The sequence below is a fragment of the Felis catus genome, chromosome A1 (genome assembly GCF_018350175.1).
Source record: "Felis catus isolate Fca126 chromosome A1, F.catus_Fca126_mat1.0, whole genome shotgun sequence".
Classification (NCBI taxonomy): domain Eukaryota; kingdom Metazoa; phylum Chordata; class Mammalia; order Carnivora; family Felidae; genus Felis; species Felis catus.
In genome coordinates this window covers 101,546,811-101,566,161 of record NC_058368.1, presented here as the reverse complement: position 1 = coordinate 101,566,161, position 19,351 = coordinate 101,546,811, and the positions used below count along the sequence as shown (strand labels likewise).

General features: G+C 37.5%; 1 protein-coding gene across 14 annotated transcripts in view; it reads right to left on the bottom strand.

The window, feature by feature from the left end:
* The window catches only part of CSNK1G3 (casein kinase 1 gamma 3), a 106,577-nt gene that overhangs the window by 42,486 nt on the left and 44,740 nt on the right, over positions 1-19,351 (bottom strand). For all 14 annotated transcript variants that reach the window (XM_045058295.1, XM_045058289.1, XM_045058315.1 and 11 more), the window contains exons 5-6: positions 6,018-6,166; positions 4,233-4,467 (exon numbers count right to left, since the gene is read on the bottom strand). In XM_045058295.1, coding sequence (XP_044914230.1) covers positions 4,233-4,467; positions 6,018-6,166 — 384 coding nt within the window. The remainder of the gene's footprint in view (positions 1-4,232; positions 4,468-6,017; positions 6,167-19,351) is intronic.

Below are 19,351 nucleotides of genomic sequence, written 5' to 3'. Positions count from 1 at the left end.
ACAAAATGAAAATCTCTCACAGACACAGCTCATATACATACAGGTGTGCCTGACTGTAACATCAAACACAATCCTGAAAGTTGTGTATCTCTTCAATCTTATTTTAAATCTATCGTGAAAGTTTGCTATTGAAACGCAACCCCTCCCCCAAATACCACGTGAATGCAACGTGTGCTTTATAATTTTAGATCCATGAAACGTTTCTTAAAGAAAGACAAATTTACATTTTTCAGGCATTTCAGACACCTGAAGACAAAAAAATACCATGGCTCTCCTATCAGGAGGCTGTCAGGGAAAATTCCAAGTGCCACTTGTTCTGACTGAGAGGAAGAAGCAGGGACATGCAGTAAACAGCAGATAAGTCTGGGAAGAATGGATAGAGAAGAAGCTACGACCACGAGTTGAAGGCTGGGTCAGATGACTCCTAAGGTCTTGTACATAAAGTATGTCTTTAGGGTACATGTGGGCAGTGATGCCGGGTAAGTACTGACTGGTTTACGTTTGTCTGTTCTTCCTTGTGAGTGAGATGTCAGCAATGCAATCTAAAAGCACAGAATTGGGGCACCTGGGTGGCTCAGTCGGTTGAGCGACTGACCGGCTCAGGTCATGATCTCATGGTTTGTGAGTTCGAGCCCCTTGTCAGGCTCTGTGCTGACAGTTCAAGCCTGGAGCCTGCTTTGAATTCTGGGTCTCCCTCTCTCTCTGCCCCTCCCCCACTCATGCTCTGTCTCTCTCTGTCTCAGAAATAAATAAACATTTAAAAATAAATAAGTAAAATAAAAGCAGAGAATTAAGTCTTTCTCTGATATGAAAACTGACCATGGTTTGTAAGACTTAAAAATAAACCACCAAAAACATAACCCAGAACTGATTTTTTTGGAAAGGCAAAGAAGTAACTCAATGGGAAAGAATATGACATCAGAAAAAGAACCTCAGCCTCTAACTCACATGCAGATCTCACGGGGACAAAGATTTCTTAGGATTCAAACAGTAGCAATCCTAAAACAAAAACCTGGCAAAAAACTGACCACACAAATATTCACAACTTGTGCACATCTACTGACACCGTTAAGAAAATGAGCAGGCAAGCCACAGACCAGAAGAATCTATTCACAGTACATATATTTGGGAAAGAATGAATATCCAGAATATATACAGAATTCCTACAAAGCAACAATAAAATGGCACACATCACAAAAGAAAATAAGCAAATGGCTAATAAGCAAGCACAAGAAACAGTGCTCAGAATCGTAAGTCAAGCAAAACAAAATGCCACCACATATCTACGCCAATGGCTAGAAGGAAAAAGAAGGCTAACACCAAAAGCTGTCAATACTATGAAACAAACAGAACTCTCATTTACTGCTGGTGGAAACAGAAAATGGCATGAATGCTTTGGGGTACTGACTGGCAGTTTCCTATGAAGTTAAACAATACCCCCCACATGACACAGTAATTCCAACCTTAGTATCTGCCCAAAAGAACTGAAAACATATGTCCACTGAAAGATTTAAAAATTCATAATAGTAAACACCTGTTAATAATCAAAATGTGTGTCAACATTAGAATAATTTATGGTATATTAATGCAACGCAATACTACTTAGCCTTAAAAAGAAACAAATTACTGATACTTGAAAAACAAACCCTAACCTTACACTGAGCAAAAGAAGCCAGATAATTCCATTTATATGAAGCAATAGAATCAGCAAAATTAATCGATGAACGGGGCGCATAGTCAGTTGCTCAGTCAGTGACTCTTGATTTCGGCTCAGGTCATGATCTCACAGTTTTGTGAGTTTGAAACCTACATAAGGCGCTGCACTGTCAGTGGGGAGCCTAGTTGGGATTCTCTCCCTCTCACTCTGCCCTTCCCTCACTTGTGCTCTGTCTCTCTCAAAATAAATAAATAAACTAAAAACTAAAAACACCAAAAAACTAAAACTTAAAAAAAAAAAAACATGCTAGATTAATGATAGAAATCACAGCAATGGCTCCTTTGGGAGACGGTGGGGGAAGAGCAAGAATGAAGTGTATGAGATGATATGTTCTAAATCTTGACAGAGTTGGGGCTTATGTAGGTGTGTACATATGTCAAAAACTACAAATCATACACTCAAATGTTATAAACTTAATTCAATGTAAATTCCTTTTTAATTTAAAAAATGAACTTTTGGGGGCACTTGGGTGGCTCATAAGTGTCCCACTTCGGCTCAGGTCACGGTCTCACAGTTTGTGGGTTTGAGCCCCATGTCGGGCTCTGTGCGGACAGCTCAGCGCCTGGAGCCTGCTCCAGATTCTATGTCTCCCTCTCTCCCTCTTCCCCTCCCCAACTCGTGCTCTCTTGCTCGCTCTCTCTGTGCCTCTCAAAAATAAATAAATGTTAAAAAAAATTTTTTTAATGAAATTTTCAGTAAATTAAGTACAAATACTGTTAATTTTGGTAAGCTTGCTTGACATACTGTTATCAGTTACCAATTCTGAAACTAGATTCTGAGGATCATAGTAGGCTTCTAAAAATGAGTAAAGAGAGAAGTGGTAGCCAGATTTCTCCCTGTCGGCCCAGAAGACAGAAAAATACAGACAAGAGAAGGGAATAACAAATGTGGAAAAGGGGGACACTACTTTGTGGTGTTGGAATGAAATTAAAACTATCAATATAAACTCAAGATTCTTATTAGATAGGCATTAATACATGCATAGATGCACATACGTGTGCAGGCATATGTGCATGTGTGTATCTGTGCTTACATGTGATTCATAGACACACGCGCATTTCTCAGTTCCGCCACCAACGGGGCCAGCAATAACACAGCAGTAGCAATGAGTATACCCAGTGCCCAAATCTTGGTTTCTACCTAACATTACCCAATAAAAGGAGCTCCAGAGCTACTCGGAGAAATGTCTGTTTCTGGGCTAGAGCACAGAAACTACAAGGTAAATCTATAATAACTCATTGCACCAGAAAGTAAAGAAGTTCTCAAAGAGTCGTGAGAACAAGCCACAAAGACAGAGCAGTCAGCCAGATGGAACAACCAGTGGCCAAATGTGGGACAGTATGAGTATCAAAATAAATACTGACAGTAAGGTACTATACTGCTGTCAGTACACTAGGAGTCCATGAGTCCACACTGACATAAGTGAATAAATGGGAAAAGAAGTAAAAGCTTTTGCTTACATTAGATTATCAACCAATGAACACACAAGGAATGATAAATTAGAAAATCATCGACGGATGCTAAATCCAGTGGGTAGAATTTAATGGGAACAACATACTTATATTTACATAATCTCAAAAATCTGCTTCCAAATTATTTTTAATTACAAAGGGAAAATAGGAAACTGGTAGGTAGAAGAACTTAGCAGACAGTACCCTAAGCAAGTGACCAAAACTACTTGCAACCAAGTGACATCACATGCCTCCTGACATGATGCACTGACAACCCAGTGCTTGTGTATTTGTGCGACAAATGCATATCCAAATATGGTCATGAAGAAATGATCAAACTCAAATTGAGGACATCCTATAAAATACCCTGTATGTACTCTACAGAAATATGAAGGCCATGAACCGTAGAGAAAAGCAAGGGAGTGTTCTAGATAAAAACAGACTAGAGAGATGTGACAAGTAGATGAAATGTGTGGTCCTGAACTGGATTCTGGACAGGGAAAAAAAAAAAAAAAGCCTTTAAGAACTCTGTGAGATTGATCTTAGTTTATCCTTTCTATTAATAAGGAACCCCCTTCAAAAAAAGTTAAATAATTTGCCCAAAGTCATATAGTTTCTACAGTGAAGAAAACCACTAAGGTATATACTTCTAGCATTAAATGTACTGGGCAGGATGCCAGGTCTCCCTGGCTAGCTGTTATCAGAGAGCCACAGTCTCAATCAAGAATCTTCACACACTAAATTCAGCCACAATTAAGGATTCTCTCATATTCTTTAATAAAAATTATCAAATGCATCGACCTAAATGTATCAAAGTTGAACATTTCGAGCTGTCATATAAAAAACAGACACAGTAAAATAAGAAATTTGCCGTTCATTTACTCTACGGCACCTTACTTTAAAAGAGTTTTATTAAATATAAACTCTAGCTAGACGGGATAAATAAAAATTACAACAGAAGCAAGCATAAGCCCCCCAAAACTGAACCATAATAACAAATAAAAACTCGCGCTGTTTGCACAGGCATTGAATTCAAATTCCATACTTACAAAAGGTACACATACCTTTTCCTAAATGTGTGTTTATGCTCATATATCTAGCTGTTCCTGTAAGGCTCTTGTGTTCTCTGTATGGTATGTGTTTCTTTGTCTCTGGATCGATATATTCCTTTGCCAAACCAAAATCTATAATATGAATAACTTGCTGGGTTTTGTTTCCTGGTCGTCCTATTAAGAAGTTCTCAGGCTTTACATCTCTGTATATCAAGTTCTTTGAATGGACATATTCCATGCGAGAAATCTTGATTCACAAAAACAACAACAAAAAGAAAGAATGTTTTATTTTAGGTTTTGACTAGCATAAAAAAGCATGATAGACACAAGATGAAATTCTTACAATGAAAACAACATAAAAATCAGAAATTGTCTCAACCCTTTAAAAATAACATGGTATCAGTCTACAGTTTCTCAAATATATATCTAGTTATGCCTAAAAGTCTTTGCTTTCAGTATTACTGTGATCACTTATAAATCAATTATTTGAATTTCATCAATGCCTTTCATATTGGTAAGCCTGATTCAGTCAGCACTTACAGATGATGCCACCTCAGACAATCAAAAAGGTTTACTAACTCTTGAACTGAGACATATGAACAGACATATTCATAAAGTTGCAATTTGCTCTTATCAATTATTCCAATCACCAAGCAACTTTTATAGTTATATTAAAGAAACCTAGAGTCTAAACTGTTAAATGAAAACAACACAGTACCCTTTGGGCTATCTTTCTTTCTCTTTTTTTATAACTTACTCGTGTCTTTCCTTAGGTATTAAACATTTTAAAAGATCTTGAAACCAGAAAACTTTGGGATACCACTCTAATGATTATACAGTACACGTTCACATAATATATATTATATACGATTTATATAGTGAATGTATACATACTATATGTTATATTCACACAATATAGTAATATACTACAAACTGTCACAAAATAGGACATTATAAATAACAAAATAAAATTGCTTCATTTAGTGATAATAATGGTCGACAACACAATGGAAACATATAGCTACTTAGGCCATTTTAGATTATTAACAAATTGTGGATCACGGTATACAATATTCTATGACCTACACTTTTCATTAATGATACATTACGAGCATTTTCCGGGTTATAAGACATTCTTCTAATACACACTTTTTAATGGCTGGGTACTATTTTATGGCTATGAATAATTTACTCAACTAACCCTATTATTTCTCTCCACTTGGGTTGTTTCCCATTTTATGACAAACATCGTTGCATAAATAGCTTTAAGTACATATGTGAACAGTTCCATAGGCTAAATTAATGAGTCAATGGAGAAAAACCATTTTGAGATTTCTGGAACATACTACTGGAGTTGATTTCAAAACTACCTTAAATCATCCTCTTAAGCTGTTTTCCCATAGGCTCCCTGAGATTTCAATAATTTATAAGACTTTCCATTGTTTCTTCTTTTTCTAGGCCATTAGAATTTATGACTAACATTATAAACCCTGTTTCCGAGGGCTCTCTTTTCTAAGCACTCATCAGTGACATGAAAAGAGGGCTGGAAACCATTCTCAAGCTCAGCATTCTGATCTGAAAGCAGTTAACATATTAATTCTTCCACCCAAATAAAATATACTTGGCTCAGTTATTTTAAGTTATTTGCATCCTAAAAAGACAATGGGAGGAAAAGCAGAAACTTCACGAGGTCACGCGTTCCGTAAAGAGAACAGACTTTAACCTTTCAACATAAACGTGGGACCAAACGAACCGCACGGCGGTTCGATCAGCCTCAGAGCCTCCTGCTTGCCTTACCAGCTGGATAGCGATCATGAGAACAGTCTTCAGAGAAAACGTCCTGTCACACAGGTCAAACAAATCTTCCAAACTAGGTCCGAGCAGTTCGAGCACCATGGCGTTGTATTTACCACACGGGCCAAAATAGTAAACTTGAGGTATACCATCTGGGGGGAAAGAAGAAGGATTTTAATTGTTTCCTCATCCTGAATCCCAAACTGCCCTTCCTGGAAAATCAACGAGCAGTTTTAAGCATTTTCTGTGTCTTCAAGAACTGCAGCAATGTGTTCATTTTTTCCATTCGCACACTTAACTCTTCCCGAGCCAACGTTCTCCCTCACTGCACCTTCTCCTGGACGTTCACTGTGTAGCCTGGTTACACCTCTACTGCAGCTCATTACATTATACACAGTGCTCCACTGTGGGTCTCCAACACCGCACCAGACACGGAGGCTGCGCGTCTTAGCCTCATGTTTCCAGGGCCTAGAGAAATGCCTGTCACATAGGAAAGATTCAATTTTTATTTTAACACAGAAGAGACTGCTCTCTTTAATAACCCTGAGGCAAGCATCACGCTGGGCTCACCCGCCAGGATTCTCAACCTCAGGTGCACCCACCCCATCTAATTCCCTCCTTGTGAGTGGGGGTGAGACCCCGGATTTCACTCTCATGATCAGGTTATGTTATGTGACAAAGGTGAGGTGATGAAGGTCCCACTAGGGGGACGCACACACACACCCACCCAACTTACAAATTTCCCTTTGCCGCTGGGAATCACTATTTTGGCGGAAGCCACTCTTGCCAGAGCCAGTCCCGGATGCATGTGTCAGATCTACCCCTCACATGTTGTAAAAGCAGAAAGCAAGTTCAGAAATAGTCAATGAGAAGCTCACTGAAGTGTATTCCAACTCGAAAATGCTACTTTTATTGTGCTCTACGCTGCTTTTATTATGCTGTTAAGAGCCTGGAACCACAATTAAGACATGAAGAGTTCCCAGCTACTAAGCTTTTAAAATTATTCCTACAGTGCCTTTTTTCCCCTCTCTGCCACTGACAGTTGTTAATCTTTATACTCTTAATTTAGCAATCTCTAGTATCTCCTACGCTCTGGCTTGTTGCTTCTGATCTGTAGGAGGCAAGAGAACCAGATCATCAAGCTTGTTAGGACTATATACGGAATGTAAAAATAAACATGTTCTGAAGCTCTTCAATGAAAGGACTGTCAAAGAGCTTTTCGACTTCCTTCTGAGTCATCACCTACACTCCTACTAATTGAAGTTGTTGTGAAATGATCGCTCAACAAGGTAGCAATATATTTTGGTTTATTAAATGACTGATTTATTCAAATGTGTTCAAAGGTTTCCAAGAATAGAAAATCATGTAAGAAATCTCACTGTCTTAATTCAGCAAGTGCTTACTGAACATCCAATACATCCTTGTGGGACTAGGGGGGACATTAGGGATTAAGAGTGGACGAGACACCACGATCAAGGATAATTTAGCCCAGGGACGCAAGTTTAGGTTAACATTCCAAAATCCACCAACGTAACTCATCAGAGTAACAGAATAAATACGAAAAACCAGTCATCATCTTAATAGAGATGGAGAAAGCATCTGCGAATCTGGAACAGAAGGTAACTTCCTCCACCTGGTAAAGGACATCTAAGAGAAACTCTCAGCTACCATCATATTCAATGGTGAAAGATTGAATGCTTTCCATTTGTGACTGAAGAGTAAGACAAAGATGTTCACTTTTACCTCTTGCATTTAACAGTGCAATGAAATTAAAAAAAAAAGAGGAAAGAAAGAAAGAAAGAAAGAAAGAAAGAAAGAAAGAAAGAAAGAAAGAAAGAAAGAAAGACAGACAGACATTCTAGGAAACAGAGTCTCTCCTATTTTAAGAAAAAGTGAAATAGGGGCTTCTGGGTGGCTCAGTCAGTTGAGCATGGGACTTCAGCTCAGGTCATGATCTCACAGTCCATGGGTTTGAGCCCCGCATCAGGCTCTGTGCTGACAGCTCAGAGCCTGGAGACTGCTTTGGATTCCACGTCTCCCTCTCTCTCCCATGTCTCCCCTGCTTGTGCTCGTGCTCTGACTCTCTCTCTCAAAAATAAACATTAAAAAAAAAATTTTTTTTAAGAAAGAAAAAGTGAAATAATTACACATTCCTATTTGTTACCAATAATAAAATTCAAGCTTTCACGTAAAAACCGTATTTTGGCTAAATTCATTTCTGCCAGGATGACCTTTGAAAGCTTCCCAATACTAAAAAGAGAAAAACACATGGGGTGCCCGGGTGACTCAGTCAGTTAAGCATTGACTCTTGATTTCTGCTCAAGTCACGATCTCAAGGTTCATGCACTCACAATGCTGTGGAGCCTGCTTGAGACTGTCTCTTTCCTTCGATAGATAGATAGATAGATAGATAGATAGATAGATAGATAGAGATAGATAAAAATTTTATATTAATTAAAAAAATAAAAAGAGAAAAACACAGTACCTTTTTTCTGATGAAACTGTAGTGACAGTAATTATTATGACCTAATTGTTAGGTAATAAATATGGCAATATTTGAAAATCTGTTTCAGTAAACCAGTATGTTCCCAGTCACCAATGCATGTATTTACAAAATCATGCACAGGTAAATGATCTTGTTAAAGTACAAGGGATTTTAGTGTAAGAAACAGTAGGAAAAGTTGTTTTGTTTTGTTTTGATGTCTACTAACTCTACACTGCAACTTTAAGAAACTATCACTGGTCAAGTTTTAGTATAGTATCAGAAGAGTATTTATAATTTAAAAGCTAATTAACCGAGATTTGCAAAGTTGTGAGTTAAAAACTTGATTGGGGAGAACATGAATTGGGATGTTTTTGGAGGAAAAGTGCCCTAACGTTTTCAAAATAAGCAAATGTATGCATACAACTATGTTCAAGCTGCATGGTTGTTAACAGTGTAAAAAAAAAAAAAAAAAAGCAACTGGGAACCACCTACACATTCATCAACCCCCCGACGAATTAAACCAATTATGTCATACCCATACTGTGGAACATAACACAACCTTTAACTACCTTTAGAGAAAACTGTGAAGGGCAAACTTCTGCTACTGTTATGATTCTAAAGTGATCAATTAATTTTGTTGTTTACAACAGCCATACATTACTTTTAAAATAAAATGTCTTTAATGACTCATTAAACACACATATGCAAAAATACTAGAAGGAAAAACCACAAAGCTAACCGTGATTACTGGAAGCACAGTTGATTTCTCCTTCCATTTTTATATTTTTTTGAACTTTTCCAAACTGTTAAGAAGAACACATGCTATTTTTTGCAACCAGGAATAAAATGTTCATGATTTGGATTCTTCTGGGACCGTGAAGAAAAACTTGAATTGTTAAAAGATTTAGGCTACATTTATTTAATCCTCGAACTGTCACTGAGGGAGAAGTAGTTCTCAAAACAGTCTCCCCAACGCTGAAAGTTACATAGGTTTACCCCTACTCTTATCAACCATTAGCTTCATTCTGGAGCTCCTAGAAACAAAGCAAGGGATACCCGTTGGGACTCTGTGGCCCTATAATCTAAGTTTGGCTTCCCCTGCCTTCCCACCACACCTCACTAACAAAAAGAACAGTTTCGAAGGCTCAGATTTACTCTGCCTCATTTTGAACTCTTCTAAGGCTGCATCTCAAAAATTTCTACTCTAGTTCTGCCATCCAAGCTGCCAACTTCTCTTCTGACCCAACCTTCCAGTCTCCTCTTACCAAACTATCTCTATTAAGCATGATGCGAAATTTATAATTATTCACACACAATTTCTCCTAGATGGGGAAAGGCGTGCATAAGTAAATCTGCTCTGCTCTGCTTCAGATAAGCCAACTCGGCCGTGGGGAGGAGAATTACTGCATACCAACCATGCACATTCAATCAAGCTATTTACATAAAACACCTTTGTATTTCTATAATAACACCATGACAAAGATCAGTAAAGGGACAAAAATTGCTTCAGGTTTCTCCAAAATTTCCTTTCTTTAATAGTTTCAAAGCGTCTCAAAAGAATGTATCTCTAACTTACCCAAGATGGCTAAATTCCATACACAGTATTACATTTCACTGAGTAAATTAAACAGACACTGAGTCTTCAATTTGAATGAAAATACCTCAGCTTTATCACATAACATAATTTTACCTTCAAATATGAGTCAGCATAGATGGCGAATAATAAAAGATAATCAACTCTAAATGACTCCTTAAGATACATAAGGTTCTATAAACCAATGAGTGTAGAAACTTCTCAGGTAAGTATTAATAACGTATTTCAACGTGAATCTCATGTCACTGAAGGACAAAATCAAAAGTTGTATTTTTTTTTTGTAAATCAACAACATAAAGCAAGCACTGTAAAGGTCAAACTAGAATTTCATTTCCCAGGACAAGTCTGGGCAGTTTTCTAACACTGAGCAAACAAATTAAATTGCTAGGAGTTAGGAAACATTGCAAATAACAAACAGGGGCTGGGGAGTACCCTAAGCAAAAATAAAACACCACCACCACAGCCAATATGAGTATGGAAAGCAAGACCACAGGAAAGAGGGTTTCTGGAAGAAAGACAGGTGAAGGAAAAGAGGGCACAAAAGGAGAGGACACAGGGCAGAAAGAAGGCTTTAGCAGGAATAGTAAGACAGGGGTTAAGTTAGTAACCCCTTTATCAAAGTATCAAAGTATCTGGGGACTGAATCGCATGAATGCAATCCAACCAAAGGGCAAGAGCAAGCTTGGTCTTACAACCAGTGAATTTTCAAGTATAAACGTATATGTCACACAATTCTAAAACTACTTCTGAGACTACCATAAAGAGCCACCTATAAAGGGCCATCCACTGTGAATTTATGAATGTCAGTTCTGATAACTTCCAATATCACTCATGCTTACTGGCAGCCCTCATTTTCAAGACAAGTATACTTTTTTTTCTTCCTCCAAGAGAATTTGAAGAATGGGCAAGAATACAAAATTCACATATTATTTGAAAATACAATCTCACCCAGTTTCCCAAAATTAATTTCATTAAACACTTCATGATTTTATAGTTCAGCTATTTCCATGACAAAACAATATTAATTAATTCAAGTCACAACATTAGGAGGTCTAACAAACACTCTTAAAGACTGGGTAGTACTTTGTGCCACGCGGTCAAGTACTTCAGTTCCCTCTAGTTGGGGGACAGTGTAGCCTGTCATTAAAAGAAGGAATATCATGACGTTTCTTTTCCATTTTCCATTTTCATATTGTTCATCTAGGAAGGATCAGAACAAAAGCATTCAGGCTTTGACTGGGAAATTTCAACCCCACAGAGGTGACTAAGAAAACCTAAAATCTGATTAGAAATACTATAGAGAATTATCACATAGAAAACTTCCTTTTCCAAAGAAGTTTTACTTTAAGGCATTCTTCACCTTTAAGATAAAGGCTTCTATCTCAAGTCAGTAGCTCTCGACATATGGTTTGGAGATACGTGGGGGAATGGATGGGTGGTCCACAAAACCCTTTCAGGTCACTGACATCAAAATTATTTTTATAATAATACTAAGATGTCATTTACCTTTTTCACTCTCATTCTCTCACAAGCGAACAGGCTAATTATGCAGAGACTATATGACATGCGATATGGCAACAGACTGAATAACGATGATGATAGGAGAATCTAGCTGTGTTCTCATAAGCCAGATATTAAAGAATTGTGCAAATTTGTAAAACAAGGGCACTTTTCTCACAGTTTTTTGATTTGGAAAATATGGTTAGTTGGGATTTTAAAACATTAGTGCCATTTTAAAATGAATTAATATACCAGTGTTTTTATATTTGTTTTAATTTCTCATGTGGTAAATAATAGCTCTAACTCACAACAACTAAAGTTCTCTGGGATCTTCAAGAAGTTTCAATTGTAAAAAAGCATCCTGAGACCCAAAAGTTTGAGAATCGCTGACCCAACTGAACACCAAGCTCTGATCTGAACGGCAGGTACAATGAGTTCCAGACTTGGCAAAGAGTGGTTCCATTAAATACCACAGCACCCAGCACCCACATTTAGTAATAAAATTCTAGTAATAAACCCCAAATAAAATAAAGCCACCGCACTATAAAGAGGAAAAAAAAAACAGTCCTTTCTGTGACAATTCTATTTACAAATTCTGACATTATTCAAAATGTTAAAGAACATTAAAAAAAATAAATAACACCTACAAACAAGTATTTTTCATTATATTGAATATTGAATGTTATATGAATAATGAATAAAATCACATTCATTATGTTATATTTTATTATTCATTATTCACTTATCCTCTGGGCCTAAATAATTAAGGAAAAAATAAGATTTCTGTATCATTTTCACCTCCAACCTTCCAGTTTACAAACTTTTTTCTCACCATGTGCTACTTTATATTTAAATCAAAAATAAAAATGAAGGGGCACCTGGGTGGCTCAGTCGGTTAAACATCCGATGTTGGCTCAGGTCACAATCTCAAGGTTCGTGGGTTTGAGCCCCGTGCAGGCTCTGTGCTGACAGCTCAGAGCCTGGAGCCTGCTTCGAATTCTGTGTCTCCCTCTCTCTGCCCCTCCCCCTCTCACACTCTGTCTCTCTCTCAAACATAAGCAAACATTTAAAACAAGGAAACAAAAAAATCATCCTATTGTTTTTAATGGCTTTGCATTTTCAATCTTTTACTCTTACGTAGAGAAATTTAAAAATGAGGCTGTATCGTAGAAAATTAAACCCATCACCATTTAGTCCTACCCTATTCCAAGGTACGGATTTATTTAAAATTCTTATGTGCTTAATTTATCACTAAAAATGCTCTAATTACCACACACCATACAACCACCCTAATACCTGCACCAGATAAACCAAACTGAAACCACTATCAGTTAACCCTTCTTTCTTACACTGATAATGCATAGCATTCTTTACAAACAGACCTTCTCCATCAACTATAATGACTTTAACACAAAAACTGTGTACGCTTCTATGCAAAGTAGCAATGTACATATGCAGTCATGTACAAATCGGTAAAAGTTCAGCAATGAGTAACTTACAGAAATTCCCATACAGAGAAGCCTCTACAGGGAACAGAAGTATTACGTGCACTTAAGATGTCTTCTGAAATCAAGCAAGCAGAGACAGAGAAGGGAACTCTCAGAAGCTGCTACGTCGACTGTCCCCTACATGAGCTGAGATGACGTCTACTCTAACCACTGACCCACCGCTAGAGTGTTCTTCATGAGTTTCATTAATACCAAAATACAACAGGCGATGTTCTCATCAGTTTATTCACTTAACTGCCATGGTGTTTTACAATGTTCTCTTTGTTTTCTCAGACACGAGATTACACAGAAAGAAGAAAATTTCTTAAATTTCTTGAAAACAGACAAACTCTAAGAATCAGGCTTTTAAAGAATTAAAGGAATTTTAGATATTAACCAATGTATATAGCCAGGTTTCAAGGTTTGACCCTAATACAACCTTTCTTAAAAGTACTATGATCAAATGTCCATACATTATGGAATCACCAACAGTCTTTTAGCTAGCAGACAGACCCTATAAATAGTTTGGAAAAGGATGTGCAAATGGAGGCATCTATACACCAGAGCAAAACACAGAGGGCACATCTAAATCCTGACTTAACAAGGCACAAACAGAGAAGGCACAGGGGTCAGTATAAGGCAGGAAAACAAGCCTTTTAAAGTAACAGCTCTCAGAAGGCGGTATTATGAAGAGGTATAATTTTGAAACAGCCACCGATGCCATTATCAAATTACTGTTTAGAACTACACACTTCAGGGCACATCAAAAGTCAAGACACTAACTTAGAAACGATGATTTAACATAAGCATAGTCTCAAATAGTATATTTAATATCATCTCTATACTTACAGAGTTGCCAACAACAGTAATTTATAACAGAAAAAAAGATTATTCTACTTCTTTTGGGAAGTAACAGTTTATGACAAAATAAGGTTATTTTACCATTATAAAGGTATCAGTTAATAGAGAAATTCTGAGGAACAAATAATTGCAACGTTTCCCCCAACATAGCTCATTAAAACCAACTGACGGAAGGAAATAACATAAAGAAGCAACACTCAGAATCACGGTTCATCAAAGGAAATCTCTCCATCAATTTCAAAATATACTCCAGGCATTCTCATAAAGTATCAACAATTCAACTGAACTTTTTCTCAAATAAATAAAAAAATAAATTATTCAAATGATTAAAAACCTATGCTTCTCTGGAAAGTGATTATTTTTAGATGGCTGAATGGTACAGTTCAGTTAATTAGATAACGATCTGCTTATCTCCTTGGTTTACCATTTCCATTCATTTAAAGAATACTTATCATTGATTTTTTTTCCTTCTGTTTCTAGATCCCTAAAATGAGGACTTAAAATTCCTAATTAGAGAAAAATTCAAATGAAATAAACTTAAAAAAATTTTTTTGAAACTGTATGGCTATGTTTCTATATCAGAAATGAAACTCAAAATTTAATAACATAACAATCTTTTATAATATTGGAATATCAAACTTTCAACATCAATCATACAAGTTTATTTATTTTTCGGACAGAGAGAGACAGAGCATGAACGGGGGAGGGGCAGAGAGAGAGGGAGACACAGAATCGGAAACAGGCTCCAGGCTCTGAGCCATCAGCCCAGAGCCCGACGCGGGGCTCGAACTCCCGGACCGTGAGATCGTGACCTGGCTGAAGTCGGACGCTTAACCGACTGCGCCACCCAGGCGCCCCTCAACATCAATCATACAAGTTTAAAAAAGCTACAGGAAATTTTGGACATCACATATCATAACTTCACATCTTATGAGAAAAAACAGTCTTTCTCATTTAAGAATTTATCATTTCAACCATTTACCAAGGCCCTACAATTGTCAAGCATTTTGCTCAGTTTCAAGGATAAAAAAGCAAATACAGCATTTCACTGCCCTCAAAGAGTTCATAGGTCAGTGGAAGAGACAGACACAAGCAAATAATCACATCACATAATACGATACAAAACTAAAGATACGTTCAAAATAATTTCAGGTCAAAAAATAAGCATTTCTGGAGAGAAACCGAGGTCAGAAAATGCATTGCAAAAGAGGTGACATTTAGCGAGGGCCTGAAGAAAGAAGGAATTCATTGAGAAAGAAAGACATTCCACAAAGGAGAATACAGGCAGATGAAAATAATAAGATCTATTCAAGGAAGAGTACGTTCAGTGCAACCAAAAAGTGGATTAGTAGAAAAGAGAAAAAAGTTCGGACTTTACACTAAATGATACGACAGAATTCTGTGATCGTTTCAAAAGGCTTAAATCAAAGACAACTAACATTCTCAATTGGAATGGGTGTGCCACTAACGGAACTAGATAATCCAGAAGAGCAAACAGTTCTCTGGAAAGAGAGAAAAATCACTGGAAAAGGAGAAAAGAAGGGAGGGATTGAAAATCTACGTATAAAAAATATCTGATTCCACTATGGATATACAGGTGTGAGTAGATTTTAAGAATGGAAGCAGGAGATAAAGAATTAGAAGTTATCCTTATTTAGAAAGCAATTTCATCCTTTTCTCCCTCCCTCCTGTTACAAAAACTTCCAGGACCGTAAGGATGAAAGCCACATACGAAACACAGGAGCAGGAAGCTAACGAGAGTAGATTCCTCACTTTTGGGAAGCTGTATCAACCTCAGAATCGTCTACCTCCAACTCTTTGTTTATTTTCCCTCACAGAACATCCCCTGACTTGTTTAAACTACTGTCGTCATGATTTTTGTTATCGACTGTCAAATTCATTCGTGCCCAATGCAGGGGTCAGCATGGTTTCCTCCCCGTTCCTCTTCCCACGTGACACTCTACCCAAGCGGGAGACCTCATCCATTCCCTTGGCTTTAGAAACCGCCTACGTGCTGATGACTGCTAAATCTCAACCCTCATTTTACCCAATAAATGCTGAGCGTCTGTGACAAAAATAAGGCTATTCGATACATTACATTTTCGCTACCGCAGAAAGTGATAATGGTATAAAACAATATTCTAATCCCATGGAAAGCTGAGTAGTAACCTGTCAGCCGTACACACTGAAGTCAAGTGGTACAGTCCCACTGTATGTACAGAACAGATTCAGTGAACAAATAATAGAGAAAAGAGGGATGTTTTGAGGGAAACTAGAGAAAGAGAAAGACTTACCGGAGGCTCAAAATCCAGACAGGCAGAACTAGATACGTTATGGATGTTTTCACATCTCACTAAGTGATTCTGAGTAAATCCACCTTTTGACTTCTGCTTTTACTGTGGTAAGGCATACATAATATAAAATTTGTTCTTTTTAGCCATTTTTTAAGTATACGGTTCAGGGCCGTGAGGTAAATATTCACAAGTACTGTGGAACCACCATCACTGTCCATCTCCAGAACTTTCTCATCACCTCATACTGAAACTCCATACCCATTAAATAATATTTTCCCATTCCCCCATCCCTCAGTCCCTGGCAACCACCATTCTGCTGTCTGTCTCTATGAACCTGACTCTCTAGGTACTTCAAATACGCGAAGTCATACGGTATCTGTCCTTTTGTGACGAGCTTACTTTGTTTAGCCTAATGTCCTCAAGGCTCATCTATCTCGTAGCATGTGTCCAAACACACCACATTTCATTCATCCAGTGATGGACACTTAGGCTGTTTCCGCCCTTTGGCTATCGCGAATAATGCTATGAACGTAGGGGTACAAATCTCTGTTAGCATGCAATCTTTAGCATATATAACAAGAAGGAGAATTACTGCATCAGATGGGAATTCCATCCTTAATTTTTTTTGAGGACCAGTCATACTATTTTCCATATCGTCTGCAGCTGTACCATTTTACATTCCCACCGGCAACGCATGAAGATTTCATGTTTCCACATTCACACCAACACTTGTTTACCGGTCTTTGTTTGTTTCTCATTTGTTTGATAAGAGCCATTCTATGGGTGTGGAGTGGTCTATCTTTGTACTTTTGATTTACGTTTCCCCAATGATTAGTGACACTGAGCATCTTTTCAGCTGTTTATTGGCCATCTGTGTATCTTTGGAGAAATGTCTACTCAAGCCCTTTGCCCACTTTTGAACTGGATTGTTTGTATTCTTGTGGTCAAGTTTTAGGAGTTCTTTAAACAGTCTGGATATTGAGTTAATAACCTATTTTTAAAGAGAACACTAACAAGCAAGCTACTACTCAAATAAAATACCATGAGGGAGTTAAATTACTTTGAATGGCTCATTTTTGATTAAGAAGAGTCTAAAAAGATAATCAAGTATCAACTCCAAAATCAAACTATTTTAAAATCATGGTTCTCTCCCCAAACAATTAAACTTTTGTTTTTTCTACAGAGCTCACATGTGTACTCAAAGATGTTTTTAAAATTCGTGGCTGATAAAATACTACCTAGGAACCAAAACTCACATGATTCACATAAATCGCTCAAGAATATTCCTATTTGTCAGCTTCATGCAATACCACTCAGATTTCAACCTATGTAAATGCTACGCCATGGAGCACAGGGGACACCCTGATATATACAGACTGTCCGGAACATGGTAGCCCCTGCTCACTGTGGAACACTGCAGTCCTTTGGCATTCAAGTGGTAGAGACATAGGTTTCATTTTTATTACTACTCTGACATAATTTCTAAAGGTAAAAAGGGCAAAGAATATAATAATAAAAGGGTACCTTTGGTATTCAATTCAATGACTCCCTGCACTCTCAAGTGACTTATTCATTCTAACCTAATTAAAGTGTTCAATCCTATTTTTCCAAATGATAGTTTTACTACTTAAATAACGATAGATCTGTTGTCTTTATTGGCCCAGCATCCAATCTTCCTTCTGATTAACACCTCAGCTTTGCATTCGGCAACCACCTCACCCCATTCTCAGTCCCTGAGTTTCAGGTAGCTCCTGAAATGAGCGTAAGATCTAAGTCTGGGAAATCAAATTCATAGTGATTAGAATGAGGAAAGGCACAGGACACAAAATAAGACAGATTCAGTCCTAAATCTTCTGCTAGAATTCTTAGGAAAGGAATGCTATTATAATTGCTAAGTTAGGCTAATGGTAATCACTTCTGCTATCTCATAGAAAGGGCCAAGCAGAAAATGAAGCTTCCACACACACAAAAAGGCACAAACTCACGAATGTCCCTGATCAAAGTATTTGAAATCCTGGACACAATAATGTCTTAATGTATTGGTCCCTTCCCTGAATTTCCAAGATATGAGCCAATAAAGCCTTTTTTTTCCCCCCCACTTCACTTCTTAGGGCTTTCTATCACACTTGCTAGTCTTAACTAATATGTACAGCTTCACTTAGAATTAGTTTTATCTTCCTATTCTTTAAATCCCTCAGTCATCAGTGAAAATTTTGATAACTCCTGGAGGACTATTTGTATCAGACTTAAAAATGCATTACAAGAAGCCAATAGTGATAAAAACATTAATACAAAATGTCAACTCCATCGTCCCCATAATGACTACTCATTTGAAAAGTATGCTCTTAGAAAAAAAGAATGTGCAACATGAATAATGTGTTAAGAAGTGCTCAACTCTATCAACTAAAATGTAAACACGTGCATACAGAAAGACACATGGGGAAAAAAAACCACATTCTACTAAATCCAGGGCAACAAAATATCCCTACCTGGTAAGAAACCACACATACAAGAATCATTATAGTTAGCAGAATAGATGTGAACAGAGAAAGTATAGCTGTGAGAAGCTTCTCCATAAAGGAAATGCAACATACTATAGGAAAATTTCTCATTACTTTTTTCCAACAGCAAAAAATAATCCATTCTCACTACTTTTAGACTTTCTATAAAAATACACCTGTATTAATTTCCTACAGCCAACATAATTATTGCATGCTTGTGGCTTAAAAGAGCAATTTATTTGGTCACAGATCTGGAGGCCAGAAATCCGAAATCAGTCTCGCCAGGTTGAATCCAGGTGTTAGCAGGGGCGCATCCCCGCTGGAGGTTCAAGGGAGAATCCCAGAAGGCTGTTCCAGGTTTTCGTGCCTGCCAGCGTTCCCTGCTTCTGGCTCTATCACTCTAATCTCTGCCTCTGTAGCCACTTAGCCTTTTCCTCTTCTATGTATGTAAAATGTCCCTCTGCCTCTTGTTCACAAGGACATTTATGACTGTGTTCAGGGCCATGGAGATAATCCAGAATAATCTACCCATCACAAGATCCTTAACTTCATCATTCCTGCACAGGTGAACTTACAGGTTCCAAAGATTATGATATGGATCTCTTCTCTGGGACC